Genomic DNA, 20,548 nt, shown 5'->3' with positions numbered 1-20,548 from the left:
AACGACACGAAATAATTTCGATCCTTTCACTCGAACAACCATTTCGTCCTCTTGCTCGAAATTAAACGGATAAGAAAGATAAAAAAAAAAACCGGATCTCGAGAACCCCTAATTATTTTCAGCGATGCAACTTTATAATTCATAACAAAAAGCGTAATAAAGAAGATTGCGCGACTATACGAGTGGAAGAATATATTCGAGGCGAGCGTTTCGCGAACTTCGAATCACTCTCTGACTTTTCGAATTCGTAATCACGTGGTACGAAGTACAATCTTCGAAGCGAGCTTCGAACAATTTCCGAAACGGATACGCAATTTCATTCGATATTTCGGAGGGGGGGTGATCCAAAAGAATTCAAAAATTGTTCGTGTAACGAAGGATGGAATGTCAAAAGTTCGATTTTCCATCCGGATTTAAAACGAATTATCGATGACCTAACCTGTAATGTGCCACCCTCCATGTTACGCCAGAAGCCTTAAAAGATCGCGAACAACGCTTGCAGATTGTGTAGCCAAGTTTCACTTTACTACGATCCTCGCCCTAAAAAAAAAATCCACGACATTGATCGTACATTTCGACAAAATTCTGTTATTTCGAAAAGGAGTTCGTAAAGGAGGAGATAAATGTAACTTGTGCTTAAATATACGAATTTAAAAGTCTTAACTTTCTCTAATAAATCAGGTGATAAAATGTATTTAATAAATTCTAATAAAAAATAATCAAGATACAAAAGGTACACTTTCCAAAATATTACGAAAATATAACCTTTGTACAGGTACAAAATTTCTCTGCAAATTTCTTCGATTTATTTTCTTCAAATCTTTAAGCTCCTTCAATTTTTCAAACTTAATTGTCCCTTAACTTTCTCCTTTAAATAATTCCATGCTCTAAAATTCTTAACTTTAGAAACCAACAGTTAAAATTACTAAAAGATAATTCCTCAGGTAACAAGTATAGTCGAGTATGCGGTATTTGCAAATATTCAAAATTTATAACTATAATCCCTTTTCCGTTCAACATTTCTCTTCCGCTCAAAACTGAACGAAACTTAAGCACTCTTGGAATTTGTCTTTTTCTTTCAAAAACAAAAAAAAAAGGAAAGAAGAAAAAGAACCTATTCAAAGGCATATACTAATCCCATCATCTATCATCTATTCTTCTATTTCCTGTACACATCAAAATATCTTTATAAACAAAAGAAAACGGTCCCTCGAAAAGGAACTGGCTCAAAGGCTTTTGATAACGAGTCTTGTAACAGTTGCATTATTACCAAGCTCAAATTTCCTTTTCCTTGAGACCCGAGGGGAAGGGAGAGGAACTGTCCTTCGACGCAGGCAGCCCGACCGGGCCCAACTGGACCCAATTATATGCACCTCTCCTTCCCGCCTCTTTCACAAAGATCGACGAGGAATGCGGATGAGAAAGTGGCGTGTGTGTACGGTCACGCGTTAGCAGGATCGATGTCCAGTAGTGTAACGCGTGCAAACCGCGTTTGGGGGGGAGGAAAAGGGAGGGGGGTGAAAGCGAACGCAAAAAGAAAAGGAAATGTAGGAAGGAAAGAGGAAAAATGAATGATGCACGCGGATAGGTGTCTAAAAACCGCATCGTGTGGTTGAGAGAGTTGTCAGTCCTCGGATTTCGTTCGAGAGGGGGGGGAGAGAGAGAGAGAGATAGGATGGGAATCCATCCGTCCCTGTTATCGGCCCAAACTATTTTACGATAGAAATTCGTTGCTTGTTAATTATTTTATGATTGGAGATAGTTTTGGTGAAATGAAAGAGATGATAGATGATGTCTGTTTAATAAAATTCAACTTGGAATCAATTTTTTTCTTAAATTTAATTTTCGAATTTTATTTTTAAAAAGTAAAATTATTGGTATATATGTGTCTTAAAACAAAATTCTCGTGATTATTTAAGGGACTCTATTCCATAGCTTACAAGAGGGATGAGAAATGCATCGTTGTTATTTTTATTTTAATTAATCTACTCGATTAAGATACTGGAAGGTATCCTGTTGAATATCCAAATCTATCCCGAATTATAAATCAAATCCGAACTCGAAAACGAGAAAAAAGCGTGGAAAAAAATGAGATACACGCTTGTCGTTCAAATAAGATAGAAAATATTCGAAATTTTCGTACGTTAAACGTATGTTGAGTCTCTCGTGAAATACTCGTTAGAAGTATTGAATTCGCTTTGGAAACATATACTTATACAGTATGCATTTTTTTGAGGTCCGGTTTTGGGTGGGAATATTTTTTTTCGGGGTAATCCGAGGTGTCTCTAATCGTGTCGAAGAATTTTTTGGACGGCCCGAGATGTTTGAAACATTGTAGCAAGATTTCTTTCGATTTTTTTCGAAACGTTTCATCGAAATAACTTTTTACTTTCCCCTTTTTTACTTTTTACAATAGGAAGAGATACGTAATTACATAGATAATTATAATTTATTAGTGCATAATATTCTATTATTTTATTATGTTATTATTAGTTTTATCTGCTTATCAAATATATAATCACTTGGATAGATAATTAACGTAAAAATGCATTTTTTTATATAAATATAATGATTCAAAGTTATTATATTCAAAGTAACAAAAAGTGGAAAACAATGATCGAAATATAAACGTTTCTGTTATAATAACAAAAAAAAAGGAATTACTAATTTTGTACACGAAACACTGGTATCTGATAAAATACCGGTAGAATGGCGAGCAAGTAAAGGCTAAAGAAGAAGGAAAATAAAAGCTTGTGTCAAATCAAGCTTCTCTTCACCTTAACTGGAGAATGAAGAGAAATGTTTTTTGCTTCTCTGTAAATTGTTATTTCAATTGAAAAAAAAATAAAATAAATAAATAAAATAAAATTTCAACCAGTCGAAAGAAATTTAAAGAATTCGATGAAGGGGAGTAGGAATAAATAATAACAACGGAAGCAATGATTCTTGTTACCCTGTCAAACATCTACGACTTTAAGAATACTTTGTTGCAACCGATATCAAAACTGTGATGGCACTTTGGACGAGGATTGCGCAACAAGGTTGCCACGTGCGGTGTGTCTTTGAACGTTTGCAATAATAGAAGCGTTTGGCGTACGATCAAATCGTGCAATTTCTTTATCTCTATTGAAAATGGGGAAAAAAAAGAAAGATAATAAATTGCACGAAATAATCAACAACTGGAATGGTTATCGCCACAGTGACTTTCAAATTTACAAAATTGAATCGAAAATGTATGAAAATTAGCGATTGCTTAATTAGAAAAAGAAAATTTTTACAACCATTCCATTTTGAATGGAACTATGAACGAAACAATGATTGAAACAAATTTTCTCTAATAAAAAATTTCATTTCACATCCGAAAATAATTTCCAATTCATCGAGAATTATTGATAATCCTCTTTAAGTTTGAGAAACATCTTAAAGCCATAAAAGTTTACGAGCCCACACGTGAACGTTTTACTTTCTGGGTCCTGATACCCTGAAAGAGGGTTAAACGTGACGTTACACTCTTATGGCGTGACTCACGAGATACTACAATGTCTACGAAAATGCGACGCAATCTTTGGAACGAAGCAATGTCCAACAAGATACTCGTGTAGTTAGCAAAATATATATATATATATACACATAAAGACAAGATTAATAAATTTTTATAACCAGAAATATTGATTTATAAAAACGCGAATCTTAGAAATTGACGTTCAAATTCCTGTATAATATATTTATATTTATGCAAAAAAAAAAAATAGCAAGTTATTTCTAAAATTTATATGATGTACGTAAAATGAATCCACAGATCTTTTAAGCTTCAAAATTGAAAAATATAATTTATATTATACTTTTAAAAATAAAATATAATAATATTTTTTATACGAATTAAAAAATTTCTAATATAAATAATTGAAAAAAACCGTTGTACTTCATTGCGGCCAATTTTATAATCCTATGAATTTCACCAATTACATCGATCTAGTAACTAATTGAGTCCCATTCCACGCGTCATTCGCTAGATTTATTCACTAGAATCGTTGCGCGTTATCAAAAGTAAGGGAAGGCTGGTTGCAAACAAGCTTTTCAATGAAATTGTTCTCGTGCATTCGAATTATAGTGAAGTTATATGTACGATTCATTGGACAATTTTGGGGGACTTGTTCGCGGATAATTTTGGAGATCGTTTGTTAATAGGGCTCGTGATGACAAGAATAGCACAGACGAATGATTGTTTTGCTACCGTTCCCGCACAAGAATAGACGAGAAGTTCTTGAGAAGTGTTATTTCTTCCGTGATCGTGCGTTTGAGACGGTAAGAATATGAAATAATTCAACGAATCGATGTAAAAATTGATTGAAAAGGAAAAATTGATCGGCCAATAAAATATTGAAATTGGTATTTGTAATCGATTGATCCGTATCTGTTATTATTAATTCGAAAAATATTCAAAGTAATTGATGGACTTTGTTATTCAATTTATTTAACTCGGTTCACACCATTAGAGCATTCAATGTACTTGATATATTCTAATGAATATGTTTATCATACTTAAATCATACTTTCGTTTATTCGTCATGCACTCAATGAACTCAATGCTCTCAACATACACTCTCAACATACGCTCAACATATCAAATTATTTATTTAACAAATCATCAAAGTGGCAAAATCGTCAACACAAACCCTTTAGAAACTTCATTTCCAAAGCCATATAACCAAACAAGTCAATCTTCTAGCTACTCTATTCCATTCAGTGAATGGTATTCACCCAACAAACCATTACACACGTCATTTCATTGACACAAAGTATCACTAACTGAATATCACTGGTGATATAACTCAAAAAAAGGATGAATCTACATAGTTAAATAACAAAAAAGAAATTAATACTCCTTTAAATCGATTAATTTTCAAATTCTATTCATCGAATGTTAATTAAAAGATACAAAAATGTGTCAAGACTGGCTTAATTTAAATTGTTCGTGAAACTTCCAATGAAACTCTAGATTTATTCTTTTATGTAACACACATCCATCCTTTATCGAGTTAACATCACCAATTAAGCACAACACCCGTATACACAATTTCGAGGAAAATATCTCGTCGTACCTCTGTCCTCGTCGTAATCAGGAACTGGCTCGTTGAAATCCCTCATATCGAAGTCGTCGATGTCCTTAGATAATCGATAACAGGTAGATACGTAATTTCTCTCTTCAATGATAATTGGCTCCTCAACGATCGTTTCAACATCGCTTCCATCCTCGAAGTAACCGCTCTCGTGCTCAGGGTTCTTCGTAGTACCTGCCGACGAGTCACCACTCTTCGACATGATTCTTTTCTTTCAACACAATCACGAGAGCTTTCTCAAGGGAGGGTATCACTGCATAACACGGTCACAGCTGTGTGAATGAACAAGCCGGACGATCATCCGCATGATCCGCTTCAACGAGGATCTCCTCTTCTCGCTCAGATTTCTTTCTTTTTTCTTTTTCTTTTTTTTTTTTTCTTTTTCTCACCAATCAGTTCCCATCACCAACTGTCGAATGGAATGTGACTTTCTTGCAACTGGATCGAGCGATTCGATTCTTCGAAACACCTCGAGCTTCGTGACAGCTGAATATATTCGTCAATGCTTTTTCCCGCGCTTTTTTTAAAAACACGGAACTCGACTGTTTCACGAGTATGCAACGAGCGAACGAGGCTCGTTCGCTCCGCCTCGAGCGAAGCTATAACGTGTGTTTTCGAAGCGCTCGGTTATCGATGATTTTTATGATTCTACGATCATGAGTATACCTGCGATTTAAAGAACAACCGATTAAAGCTAATGTCCAATCCGAACTTGAAGATTATCCGATTTTTGGGAAACCGAAAATGGATTGTTTCGTTGTCGTATTGGCGAACCAGTGTTGTAACGTAACAATTCTCGCACAATAATTTCTAATAATTTTTAAAATCCGATGGGAACGAAGAAATCGCGTTTTTCTTTTCCCTTTTCCCCCATTTTTTTTCGTTTCTACGCCTCATAGAAGAAGTTCACGCGAGAACAATTGAATTCCAATGAAATAATCCATCTTCGGATCAATTGTATTAGTGCCGCGAGTTATGTAGCGATTATCGGGATAGGCGCGTGGTTAGATTGCACCAGGTCGGCGAACAATAAACTTTATCAGAGATAAAATTATTTTGAACTTTTCGTGTTATATACCGCGTGCCACCACGATTTCAGGTGTTCTTTTTTTTTTTCAAATCCACCGCGAATACTTTCTCCAAACGTCGAGCGAATTTATTGGGTCGTAACGTTTGAAATGTCCGGTTGTAAATAGTTAACTCTAAATCGTATTGCTGTTTAAAGGAATATATATGATGTTTACGAGGAAACGGGTATGAAGATAAAAGATAGAACCTTCGAATCTTCTACAATAGTGCTTCATTCATTGGCGGAAATTTTTACCTAGCTAACTACGCGTCGTTAATCCCACCAGTTTCCGGAATCTATCTACGTAAAATAAATGTTCAATCTGTTTGTTTCAACTTTGGAATCTTGTATCAAATATTAAATTATAACAGAATTTATTTGAAACGAAAAATAACGGTAAACGAGGGAAATTTTAGGAAATCCTGCATACTTGGATACCCATCCAAATGAACTAAAGAGACTCGAACGAATGAGACAGTCAATAATCTCGAAGCAAAAGCCGACCGTCTTTCGGTTATTTTCGACAAACATCGGTAAATTAACCGAAAATGACCGAAAGACGATCAGCTATTAAGTCGAGGTTCTTGACTACCTGCTTCGAATTTCTCATTTGTCATAAAACATCAATGTTCAAAGTAATTTTTATTTACGCAGATATCTCTCCAGTTATTTAAATAATTATATACATACTTATACGTACATTTCATAGTTCATAACTTTATTTACTATTCTTAAGTTCTTAGAACTACCTTTGTTGGAAGATATCCAATATACAATTTGTTTCAAAAACCTCGTAATAAATATACATATGTAATTTCCGTTCAATAAAAAAGAGATGTGTTTTCAAGATTTTTTAGAGATATATCCTTGGATATTTGATAATATTATTTGAAAAAAAAAAATCCATTTCGATGAACACTCGAATACAAATATTTTTGGTTTCAAAGTATTATCGAAAATATTAAATTGAGAAGACAGTTGGAATTATTCTTCACGATTTTAAGACTTGGTTATAATCATTGTGTGAAGAATAATCAATATAAATTTAAATAATACAAAGCGCAAAATTTTAATGTACTATTTCTGAAAATGAAAATGATTTTTCTTTCTTATAATTCTAGATACACATTTATATTATTTTTTTTATTTGCATACAAAGATGAATTTATTTTAATTTAATTATTACTTCGTATTGAAGGATGAGATTTTCTTACTTAACTATGAAAACAAAGTAATTAACATCAATATAAATGAACTAAGACATTAGCACGTCAATGTAGACATGCAAATCTTATACATATTAACCTGTTTTTATAATTATAAAATGATAAGCTTAATCTCAATTATTTTTTCTTTAAAATTCTTTAAAAAAACAAATTATTTACTGCTTATAGAAGGAAAATTTATTATTTTAATAATACAATTTAATTTTATAAATTTCTTATTTTTTTAATTTTACTTTTAAATTTGGAAATAATTTATCTAATATTTTCCTTACCTAATTTTTCTCTATTTAATACCTATTAATAATATATTCGAACGACCCATCGATAACCCAGGATGAACTTTCTAATTTCTCATATTTTTTTTATTAAATTTAATTTAAAAATATTTCATAAAACTATCTATTAGTACTTAAAATATCAATTAGTTCTATTCTTTGTATTATAAAGATATAAATATAATACAATTTATTTTCCTGTAACTAATTACAAAATAGAAATATCATTATTTAAATCTAAGAACGCGCAGAACATATTCAAAGTAATATTATTAAGTTCAGCCAATATCTACTTAATTTAATATAATTAATATATCGTTTAAAAAATTACTAAAAAAAAAAAAAAATATTGTTTAAATCTTAAAGACACGCCGCAATATATATTTAAAATAATTATTATTAATTCACCAATGTCTACATAATTTACAATATACGTCATAAGAAATTAATAAAAAAAAAACGGCAAAAAAATAAGAAAATAAAATGATTCAGAATATTTCATACACTCCAAGTGGGAATAAATCGAAGAACAGTTCGATTGGTCCCCTCGAGGATTCTTATGGTTTTTGTTTTCCGGGAGCAAAGTTCGCTCGACATCAAGACTCGTAAAACCCCCATCATGTTTCTTCACGTATCGTCTGTTCAACGTCAGATAAGACGTCGATAAGCGTTTTCTTCGAGATTCTCTAATACAGCGTAGAAACGAGCGAATACTTTGGCGATAAACGATCGAACAATCGACATCCGCGTGCACGAACGTAATATAATTCCTATTACCCTAATCATAGGATTAATCGATGGAAATGTTGATCGATTGACACGTTTTGTGCTACATTGAGAATTGAAAGATTGAAAGTGAAATTGAAATGAAATTTTGAAAAATAAAAAAAAAAAAAAGAAAAAAAAAGTATCTTGAAAATATAATTTACTTTTTCTACCTTTCTTTTCGATAGAATTCGAAAATACGGTAGTGAATCAGAGATAAGAGAAATGATTTTTAAATGTTTAAATGTTTAAACATGATTTAATAATCTCTCTTTACTCTTTTCCTCTTATGTAAAAGTCGAGTCAAGAATAATGCGTAAATCATAAAATTCATTTTATGCTATTTGAGAATTGAAAGTCTCAGAGTGAAATTGAAACGAGATTTTGAAATCAAAAGTAAAAAAAAAAAAAAAATATCTTAGAATGTTTAATTATTGCAAAATAGAATTGATAATTTATTATTTTTTTCTTTATATAAATTAAAATAAATGTATTTACTCACTACAGAGTGTCATAATATATTATATAATTAATATATTGCAATTATAATATAAATATATTCACTTTTTACTATTAGATTATTATTATTATTATTATTATTGTTGTTAAAATCTACTTTAATTTATGCTTTCCTTTTCTTTTACATTTCTAAAATAATAATTATGATTGCCTGGTTATGAAAATTTTAAATTAAAGTTTAACACTGAAAGGTCAACCTTCGACTTTTAAAAGAGGTACATTAGCAAACTATTGAATGAAGATTATGTTTATGACCGTAAAAATAGTTTTAAGCGTCTTTACCTCGAAAGGTAACTTTCGAAAGGTAACAATGATTTCTGGCTACTGTAATAAAATTTCTAAATTCTCTAAAATGACTAATAAATTTCTAAATTTTTTTTTTTTATGTTAACTTTCCATAGATAATCCCCATATAAGATAAAATATATCAATACTTGAAAACTGTATTCAAAATTGCACAATTCTTTTTTTTACTTACTAAACATGATATCTAATTTGAATTTAATTACCCTAAGTATTTCTGTTTGTCTTAGTTAACACTAAACAATTTTAAGGAAATAGTTCTGTGTCACGATACGATATTTTTAAACAATATATATAACCATAATTAAAAATATATTTATTGCGAAATGTAATTGCAAATTTTTGTAATTGCAAGTTTTATTATAATAACGTTGTAATTCATTATAATAAATAACGTATATTTAATATGATTTAAATATTAAATGATAAAATTATTACTTTAAACATTCTTCTTTAAATATAATATTAATAATAATGATAACAATAATAATGATAAAAGAAAAGGAAATATGATAAGTATATTAAAATAATATTTTAATTTGTTATTTCAATGATAGATAATAATCATATCACTTCACAGTATTATCATTATGCAATATAACAACTTTTATATTTATCCAGTCGTAGATTTGATAAAATAAACAGAATAACAGCTTGTATTATAAAACAGCTCTTTTATATTAATGATTTCATATAATTAACTTAAATTACCATTTTAGCAATTATTACATTGCTATGATCAATATATAACTTTTTTCTAAATACATTTAACAATATAAAATCATATTTACTATAGTGAAAATAATAATTTAATAATTTTACTCATTAGTCTTTCATTGAATTACTAAATTAATAGATTCAAGAAAGTTCTTCGGTTTAAAAAAACATAATGCTAGAATTAAATTATTAAATGTGAAAACTTCAATTTTAGAACTTTCTTTTTAAAAATATTTTATTTTATTTTTAATGCAAATTTTATAATTTATTTGATTAATATTACAAAATATTGCCATATCGAATTCATCACTCGAGGAACAATAATTTTCAACTAAACCGTGAAATAATAATTAATAAAAAATTCATTCTATACTAGGAATGATATTTCATTTATCGTCGATAAGTGATATCTTATATAATTTCATGAAAATTTCCTCAAATGTATATTATTCTTGGTCTATCTTGGTATGCTAATTACACAAAATTTAATTTTTGTAACTTTTTTTTTCTTAAATCAAATAAATCTTCATGTTTTTACAAAAATTATGAAATAAAATAAATAATCCTTTATTCAACGATTTAAATTGAAATTTCAACACGAATAGTAGAATACATAATATTTAATATGTATATAAATACAAATCTTTTAATATATTGTTATATATAAATAATAGAATATAATTTTGAACACATATAATAGAAAATTATGCATATTATACAAATGTATAATTTTTATGGTTATTTATAATATTATTATAATATTATAATATTATTTATAAATAATAAAAATATAAAGAATGATGAAAAGAATTATGAGTAAAACAATAAGAGAAAATTATAAATGAAAATATTATTTATATATAAACATTTATCAACAAATCTTAAAAACTATTTGATAGCTTGAACGTATTAAAAAGCAATCAATAGTATAAACCACTATCTACAGCGCGTGCTAATTACACTCAAAGTTTATAGCTAATCCGAATCAGTGACCCCGATATACGTATCACATGTTCCTCGTTCAAACCAGACACCCTGTACCAACGTATTAATATAACTGCCATTGCTCAGTTAAATAGTGTATCGCGCGGGTATTAGGTTAACCGTAACCGTATTATCCGTGTAGCCGGATACCACGGTTGAACAATCGGTAACTAACCTGCTTACATACTCGGATATTCGACTGTATCTGCTGAAAACCGGTGTACGCTGATTTAATTTCACTTCGTACAAACTCTTTTTTTTGTTTTACTATCGTCGTCATCATCATCATCCTTCTCCTCTCTTTCCCTTTCTCGATGATGCAATAAGACAACGCGACTTATGAATGGATGATAAGGAAAAGAAAAGAGAAGATATACAAAATCGCGACTAAAATAACTAAAAACAGCATTTTTTCGAACGAAATGTTAAAATATTATATCTAATAAAGCTTCAACCGACCATGGCGCAATCCCTTTCTCTAGTTATGCAGTCGTGTTCCAATTCCTAAGAGTCGAGTCAGGCAAAAGTGTCGGGCCGAACGAAACGGATCGGCCGTCGTTATCCTACTGACACACTTTAAGTCGCGTACCTTGTACGGAGAGCAAGCCTCGGCCTTGGCCACCTTCGTGAATATCTGTGCGATCTGCTTCTCCCTCAGTGGGTGTTATGTTGATTTAGGAAGAGGAACCGTGAAAAACGGGATGGATTAACCGTGACTGCTGCCACGTGTTCCGATGATCTAATGTTTTCGATACACCGTGCCGTCAAGCACCGTCTCACCGTTAAACAGGACACAACTTTGCGTTGGTATTTATTTTTAAATACTTGCTGCGCTTCCACTGTACGCTACAGTGTTCCCCTTCATCGATACATGGAAGTTTCCACTAGTGTACCGTACGTAATATCAAGAGCATATGGTTTCACGGAGCGATTGGTATTCAACTAATGATTTGATTATACGATGCAAAAAAGAATATTATATTTAGCAGATTTTTACGCGATCTGTATCACACGAAATTCGATGTTCTTGATGTTTTTCACTGCGCACTCAACACGAGCGAATAACAAATAGTGGAAATAAGGTGGAATATGAATGCTTTTTAAAAAGTTATTTTACACAATAGCTCTCGTTCCACTTTCACTTGACTGATACATCACAGATGACCACGAATGTGCTATGAAAACAATATTTATGCACGCAACGAAACAAGAAAGACGATATGCGAACACGAGACTACTTACGTAGTTTACGCGTACATAAAATACTATAAGATGTGGTGCGCTGCCTATAAAACACGACGCGCACCGGCCCAAGACTCGAAGCCGACTGACGGGTCCCCACTATGCGACTCACGAGTCACCCTTCACCGGCGACTAACAGCTGATTTGGAAAACACCGAGATCCGCCCAGTGACGGATTAAGTAGATAGAGTGCCTAGCTCGTTGCGTAATATTATAATTAATCTTATTTCTTAATTTCACAAAAATCGAATTAACAGTTTCAATGATATATAGACGACTATAATATGAAAACACTTGATAAATATATTATTAAAAATATTATACTTATGATTATTTTATATTTTTATAATTTGTTTTTTTATGAAATATTTTAATAAATATTTGTTACAGATTTAGAATTCAATTTATTATAAATTTCTCTTAATAAATATAACTTATTAAATCGTTTATTGTAATATTTTAATCGATCAATATTTTATCTATAATCGTATCAAAGTTTACATATGAAACAAAAAAATTTTTTTAATTATATTTCAACAAAATTCTGCATATTGAAAAAAAATTATAAATCGTAAATTATAAAATATATTATTATAATATATCATATCTGTGCCAAGCATATTTATCTTCATTACGCAGTATTTAAACAACTAGATAATGTTGATTTTCATATAGTAAGGTTAAGGAAGAAACATGGAGGAAATACATTGAAAAGAGCTCGAAATATCACGATAGGGGCATGCGCTTTCAAAGAACACATTTATGATTCATGATATATATTCATATATATATTATATTATTAGAAAATATAATGTTGAAGTCCAACTATTTAATATTTATAATAATAATTATAAATAAATATGTGTATAGCACATAGTTCGTTATTATACAAAAATATAAATATAACTGATATAAATTACTCTACAGTTTAAATACTCAAACTACATTATAAGATAAATATCGATTGTCGATAAATAAAATATCTATTCCATCGATAAAACCATCGTGTAACGTACATAACAAAATCTAAATATGGGTTTAATTTTCTATATCAAGTTAACATAAACATAATTAATGCTTTTATATTGTAAACTATAAGATACGAAGAATCTAGATATACTTGAATATATTTTCATAAATAAATTATTTAAATTTAAACTTTCATAATCATGATTTTAATTTTGTAATTAAAACTATTAGAATGAAATATCTAATGAAAATATAAATATAATACCTTTGTATTATTGTTATTTTCATAACAATGATATTACATTTTTCTTCTAATTTATCCATTTTTTTTTATTTAAAAAGTATTAAACAAAACATAAAATTAAGGTATCATTTCATAATTAAAGAAATATTTATTATTTTATGCAATAAAAAATATTTTATGTAATATTTTTTTATATTGTTATATTTTTATTTATATTTTTCTAATAAAAAATATAAATATTGTCTTAAAAATAATAAATATAGTAAAATTTTACTTTATTCAAATAAAATAATTTTCTTAAAACTTTTATAAAACAATCATATTATGTAATATTTATTTCATGCATAATAAGTAATTAGAAAGTATTTTTAATAAATCAATAAAATAAAATGCAGTTACATACTAATCAAAATTGTTAATTAATTATTAATTAGTTATATAATAGATACATATATAATATATATTGCAGAAAACTAATTAAGAAAGGTCAACAAGTTTATTTTAAAATCTATCATATATGTCAACAAAGGCCAATAAACATTTCACTACCACGATTACATTGTTCTGTTTCATCAACCAACAAAGAATATCCAATATTGCTCGCTTAAAAGGCTACCATCTTCTGGTTGGTAAGCCACTAAATTTAGAAGTTCACATATGCATGTCATTTTTGTTCTTTGGGAACCTTGCATTCAAATTCTTCCTTTATTCTCAGAAAAGAGAGAATGAAGGCCAATGTGTTAATATCAGAAATTTCAGAAGCGACGCTCTATTTTTAGAGCTTTCAAATGCTATTAATCCTATATACTATACTGACTTTATTTAAGGAAACAAAAATAAATTATGATATAAAATATGTATAATTTAAAATTTAAATTAACTATGAAATATGGAAATAATTTGAAAATACATTTATATATTTATTTATAAATCAAATTATATAATATTCAAATACTTAATATCAAATACTTTTATAATTTAATTTTTTAAAATAAATTATTGTTTCATCTGAATACATATTTTTATTTTTTTCTTATTAATTATATTTTGATAACTTTATTGTTCAGATTAATTATATCAATATATAGAATGTAGAATATAGCAATATTAAAAATTTATGTCATATCAAAGATATTTTGACATTTAACAATATATCATAATATGACAAGCAATTTTAAATTTCAAGCTTTATACTACAACTTTAATTTAATGTTTTCTATAGATTAATTGAATGACATTTAATACAAATGGAAATTTGAAACAAGTCTTTTTTAAATACAACATACATTTCTAAAGAAAAATGAAAATTATCATTCTTAATGTTACAAAAACATGCATACACGTTCTGCGAAATATATTTGCGTCATGTATGCAATCAAAATTTGCTTGATGACAACGAGTACGTCGTATAAAACGTTATCAACAATTTGAAACGATAATCAATTGTACGTTATCAGACTATCAAAAGATAAATGAAATTATCATTCTACAGAATCGTGTCGAAACATGAAAGAAATAAGAATGTAACGTACCAAATGTCAAGACGTGGGTGACCGTGTGTTCCGTGCTGGTATTCTCAAGGATTTCCGAGGGTGGGGGTGGCGGTGGAAGTGGCGGTTGCATGGTGTTCTCCATGTCCCTGTTGCTCATTAAATTTTGATGTCAGTCACAATGCAACACTCGTTCTTACTCAGCGAAAACACATCTCGCGAAATATGCGGGTCGATGATCCTCTTGTTCGTCGCAAAACGTATGTCTATCTATAGTATGTATTCACAATCGTCAAGATGGAATCGCGTATTTCTCGTATATATAAGAATACCGATTGTTTGGATGATCACAAAAAATACATGAATGATCCGAGAAATAATGTTGACACCGAATTTTTACATGATTGCCACCGATTTTGTCGCGTCCGCGTTGACGGACAACGAAGACACGCACGTTTCGATACTGCGCATCCACAACGCGCAAGTATAATACCGACTGCTTTCGGTTGGTGCGTCAGTATTGTCAACAGATTACCGACTGTAACGATAAAAATGATCTTGTTTTCGCTAAAATACTTTTAGAAAAAATCATAATTTTTTTTTATTATTAAATATATTTATATAAAATTAAAAAAAGTAAAAACAGGAATGCTTACCTTATATATAATTAAACATAGAGGTAAAAAATAGATTATTATATTGATTGTAATAAATAAAAATTATTAAAAGTAAACAGTGACTTTATTTGTAATAACAAGTCTTTAACAATAGTAAGATGTTAATAAAAGTCATTGTCTAAAGCCAGCGTCGATGAATTAATTTTTTTTAATAGCCTGAGTCTTTTTTACGCTGAATAATTAAATCGTTTTCATGTATTGCTTAAAGATTTACTATATGTTTCGATAGATAATATTCTCTTTTTCTAAGACAGAAGGTACAAAAGACAATTTCAAATACTTGCTAATTATATATGATAAAAATTATAATTAGTGCTTTTCACATTTAAAAAATTAGAAACTTATTAAGCATATCATGTATATGTTAAAATACAAGTACTTAAATACTTCGTTGTACTGTAAATGATTGATGAAAAATTCATGAATATGTAAATCTATGTTTTAGTATATAATAATAATGGGATACATCATCTGTTTAACGCGATAACTTAGATATTGTAGGTCAGATATATCCTACTCTTCTTGTAACACATATCGTTACTTACATTGTCTTGAATCGTCAAAACAATTGAATATAATACTCAATCTTCATTTTCGAAATAAATATTAAATTTTTATTAAGAATGCTTACTGAATTTTTTCCATTTTGGACGAAATACTGGTACTACGTGTTAATTACTATTGTAGCTTATATTTTTTTAAAATTATTTTATAAAATATTGAAAAAGGACGTTACTTTTATTGAAAAAAATAAACAAAATTTTGATATTTCAAATATCATAAAGCAACTAAAAGGTAAATAATATTAATTATTATCTATCAAAATATAAATTTTTAAAATAATAATTGTTAGAAATATTATAATCTATCGAAGTTACAAAATTAATGTAATTTTATATAAAATTAATTTTTATTCTATATAATTTTAATAGATACTAATTAAACATATATTTTTTCAATAAAATTAAAAATTATAAATTCTAGAAACTAATCAAGAAACAGAAGATAATGAGGAATCTGCATTACCAAAAGATTTAAAACATATTCCTTATGAATATAAAAGACCTTCTGAAATAGAGTTATTCTGTCAAGCTTCTGAGTTTTATAAAATAGTAACTGCTAGAAGAACTATAAGATTTTTCAGTTCTGACCCTGTACCAAAAGAAGTCATATATGAGATAATAAAAGCTGCAGGTACAATATCATGTTATTACGTTCACAAAACTTTTTATACATCTGAGTCTGTTTTAGGCACTGCGCCTAGTGGTGCACATACAGAACCATGGACATTCGTAGCGGTGTCAAATCAGAAGATAAAAGAACAAATACGTTATATTGTTGAAAGCGAAGAAGAAATAAATTATAAAAAAAGAATGGGAGTAAAGTGGACAACTGACTTACTTCCATTAAGAACAAATTGGATTAAAGAATACCTGACTACCGCTCCTTATTTGTTGCTTGTATTTAAACAAATTTATGGAATTTTACCAAATGGAAAAAAGAAAATTCATTATTATAATGAAATGAGCACATGTATTGCTTGTGGTATTCTCATCACCGCTATACAGGTAATATTGTTATAATACTATGATTTCTTATAATGTATATCTATGAATAATATGGATGAATAATATATGAATTTTAAAACTAGTATGCAGGTTTGGTAACTCTGACTTCTACTCCTTTAAATTGTGGACCTGCCATCCGCAACCTTCTTGGACGTCCTTCTAATGAAAAGCTTGTTGTACTACTGCCAGTTGGTTATCCAGCAAAGGATGCTACAGTGCCTGATCTTCAGCGAAAATCTCTATCTGATATTTTAGTAGAAATTGATTGACATATATTATAACAAATTATGGGAATTAAAGTACCTTTGTTTAATATTTTATCAGATACTTGCTTGTAGGACAATACAAAAATGAGTACACATAATTATAGATTTATATAAATCCTGTTTTTGTAAAAAAACTTATATTTGTTTTGAGTATTGTTTGTATTTTACTTATGTATACCTTACATTACACTTTCGCAAATATATATATATATATATATGTATGTATGTGTATATATATATATTATTTATTATAATTATAGAATATAATTTTCCTTGGTCAAAGACATGACTTTCAATCTTATAAAGTTATCCTAAAATGTTCAAAAGGGAACTAATCCCTGAAATATAGCACCCAAAGAAGTTCTATCATTATATATTATGTTCCTGCACTCAGAAAATATTCATGGCACACAATAAGACTGTCTAAAATTAGTGATTCAGTTGTATACTAATATTTATTTAAATTTGCATACAGTGTTAAAAATAAGCAATATAAAATGTAAATTCACCAGTAATTGGTTTAAACTCAAAAATCTTTATAGATTAATTTTCATGACATCTAATACACAATTCCATGTCGTTAAGCGACCTTAAAATTACTAAATAAAAAAAAAAATTACATCAATGAGTACCAAATATCACCATGGTATCTTAAATTAAGTACATTCAATATATAAAATATAAAAATACTGAGCTAAAACAATAAAGGGCATATAGAATATAATTTTCTGCTGTACTGCAAGTTTGTATGTCATAATTATACTGCTACTAATGGCTGTGTCATTAAATGTAAAAGCTTTAGTATCATGATACATACAGATAAACAGATAGTCCTATTCATCACTATTTATGAAACAGATGTTATCAATATCATGTTTTTTCTAGAATATCATTTTTTTTTTCTTATTTTTGCATCTTTCATAAATCTTGGATTGGACCAAGTTTGATAGCAAGGAGCTAAAGAGATTATTAAAATTTGAGATCTCCAAAATCGTTTGAAGTATGTGTAAGCAGTTTTGAAATCCTAAAAGCAACCGAACTTCGAATGTCAATGGCTAAAAATAAATTGGCCCGGAGAACTAGGAGAGTATTTGTCGATGTTCACAATTCTCAAACTAATTTCTATAATAGTAATAGTCTTTATAAATATGTCTTTTTAAAATCAATCAAAAATATTCTTTTGTTTCAATTATAAAATATGACAATCTTTATTGGAGTCCTTGACCAAGATTATTCCATTAATCCCACTAACTTTAATGACGAGCCTAAAGTGACTGTTAGTCTGTTTTCATAAAAACATTAAGCCAACCCTTATATTTTCGTACATCTATTGATAAACGCTAGCTCATTAAAATTATAAATACATAATTACCATATTTTTAATTTTCTGAGATCACCAGTGCCTGAGATAATCTAACATAGCATATATACTACAAATATTTCGTAATATTTTATCTTATTTAATAGAGCTTAAATCAAATAAAGAAAAAAAAGAATATTAATGCTGCCAACATTGTTAATAGATTTTTTTATAAAAATCAAAAAAAGGAAACAGAAGTCTTCAAATATTGAAAGTACATCTGCGTTTATCATAATACTATAAAAAGGGGAAGTGTACTTATGAATACTCTCCTAATTCAAAAATGGCCACTGCACCACAGCAAATAGATAAAATTCATCACTTATCTACGAGATAAAAGATTCTCAATCACGGCGATGAAACTCTGCTATGCACAGACGGCAAGACCAGGAGCCCTCGGGAGGAGATGCAAGAGGTGGAGACAGACAATACATGTGGTATCCACGATCACAGTCGTCACAGAACAGCAGCTGATCCTAGTTTGGTTCGCGAAATAATTAATTAAGATTGCAACGATACCTAACTAAGTGAAGTTATTCGCAATCGTTGCTTTAATTTACTATCTTTCCTTTACGATAACAATTATCCTATGATTTACTTGTTCAAATTATTCATTGTTTATTTTTTATAATCATAAATAATAAGATTTTTTGTTTTCTTTTATAGAAAACATTAGCAATGCATTGTAATAGATTGTAAAAATTTAAATATTTTAAAAAAATATTAAATTGTTAATAATTTCTGTATCATTTCTCTCAAACTATTTTGATTATGATTAATTAATCAACAAATTTTTGAAATAATATAATATATAATATATAATATTTTGAAAAAAAATATTGAAAATATTTTAATAGTAACAAAGAATTAATTTAAAATTAATAAATTATGAAACAAGATACAATAAATATTAATATTAATACACAAAAATAAAAGATATTGCATCGAATTATTTTTCATAGTTAAAGAGAATAGTTAGAGAAATCAAAATAGTTAGAGTAAGTGAATTATTTTTTGTTTCGTCACGTAAAGGGAAAAATGGTAATGAATACTCACATCGTTGTCGGAAGTACCACAAATGGAACAGCATTTGCATTCGATACACTGCCACCTGTACTTGCGAACAGAAACGATCATGTTCGCTGTGAATTGCAAACAAGTCGGATGCCCTATAACAAGAACGTAGCTAGGTCATGGAAAACGCATATGGGACGGAATAGGATATTTTGGACGAGTAGAAAGGTGCTAGGACATTTATCTTGTGCCGAAGAACAGTGAACTCCAAGCTATCATTTCATTTCGAATATTTTTTTTCGTACCATTTTCAAATTCGAATAGAAGTATTTGTTAAAATTCCAAATCAAATTTAATATTTTCTTCTTTTTTTTTTTCGATTGCTCAAGAAACGCGTGCAATTATATTTTATATGATTTATCATAAAGAATCATAACTTTCACCTTTCCTCAGCACTAAAAACGTCCGGAATAATGATACGTTCTGTTATATTTCCGCACAGAATGTTTTATTTCATGATATCTGCGATTGTATTTTTTTTTTTTGATGTCGCCTCTTGAACATATTGTTATTTTATTTGGAATAGTAAGGTGGTAAGTAATAGCGGTGCGTACCTTGGAATAGTTCACGTTCTTTCTTGCGCAGCACAATATAAACGTCACGAACCAGCACACTCTCTTCTCTCATTAATTTCTACACACTTTTTTCATATTATCACACTCTTTCATCCCTTTCATACT

The 20,548-nt window shown here is 29.0% G+C and overlaps 2 protein-coding genes across 12 annotated transcripts in view; one reads left to right on the top strand and one right to left on the bottom strand.

The window, feature by feature from the left end:
• The window catches only part of LOC107995302 (ribosomal protein S6 kinase alpha-5), a 42,049-nt gene extending 26,642 nt beyond the window's left edge, over positions 1-15,407 (bottom strand). Inside the window, exons 1-2 of one of the 7 annotated variants that reach the window (XM_062078159.1) lie at positions 14,966-15,107; positions 11,568-12,153 (exon numbers count right to left, since the gene is read on the bottom strand). Coding sequence is in view for 5 of the 7 variants with exons in the window: in XM_062078155.1 (XP_061934139.1) it covers positions 5,103-5,322 (220 nt within the window). In the remaining 2 variants the exon portion in view is untranslated. Of the gene's footprint in view, positions 1-5,102; positions 5,787-6,444; positions 6,766-11,437; positions 11,545-11,567; positions 12,348-14,965 lie in introns of those variants that run through there. The other 6 variants (XM_062078155.1, XM_062078156.1, XM_062078154.1 and 3 more) reach the window with 6 other exon arrangements.
• LOC107995304 (iodotyrosine deiodinase 1) lies at positions 15,046-17,570 on the top strand. 5 transcript variants are annotated; one of them, XM_062078166.1, is made up of 4 exons: positions 15,046-15,183; positions 16,585-16,794; positions 16,852-17,168; positions 17,252-17,570. In XM_062078166.1, the coding sequence occupies exons 1-4, from the start codon at positions 15,093-15,095 to the stop codon at positions 17,435-17,437; spliced, it is 804 nt and encodes a 267-aa protein (XP_061934150.1). In that variant the 5' UTR covers positions 15,046-15,092; the 3' UTR covers positions 17,438-17,570. The 5 variants fall into 5 exon arrangements, with proteins under 5 accessions (XP_061934150.1, XP_016908202.1, XP_061934151.1 ...); XM_017052712.3 differs by lacking the exon at positions 15,046-15,183 and adding an exon at positions 16,224-16,395; XM_017052713.3 differs by having other exon boundaries at positions 16,585-17,168.
• Positions 17,571-20,548: the final 2,978 nt, after the last annotated feature.

The sequence above is a fragment of the Apis cerana genome, linkage group LG8 (assembly GCF_029169275.1).
Source record: "Apis cerana isolate GH-2021 linkage group LG8, AcerK_1.0, whole genome shotgun sequence".
Taxonomy (NCBI): Eukaryota; Metazoa; Arthropoda; class Insecta; order Hymenoptera; family Apidae; genus Apis; species Apis cerana.
This window is presented reverse-complemented; position numbering and strand designations above follow the sequence as displayed.

What these genes read in the sequence shown, in the direction of transcription:
- LOC107995304 (XM_017052711.3), top strand. Translation starts at nt 16,224, where the DNA reads ATGCTTACTGAATTTTTTCCATTTTGGACGAAATACTGGTACTACGTG. An exon ending in TATCATAAAGCAACTAAAAG is followed by an intron (nt 16,396 to 16,584) that starts GTAAATAATATT and finishes TATAAATTCTAG; the next exon opens with AAACTAATCAAGAAACAGAA. An exon ending in TTCTCATCACCGCTATACAG is followed by an intron (nt 17,169 to 17,251) that starts GTAATATTGTTA and finishes TTTTAAAACTAG; the next exon opens with TATGCAGGTTTGGTAACTCT.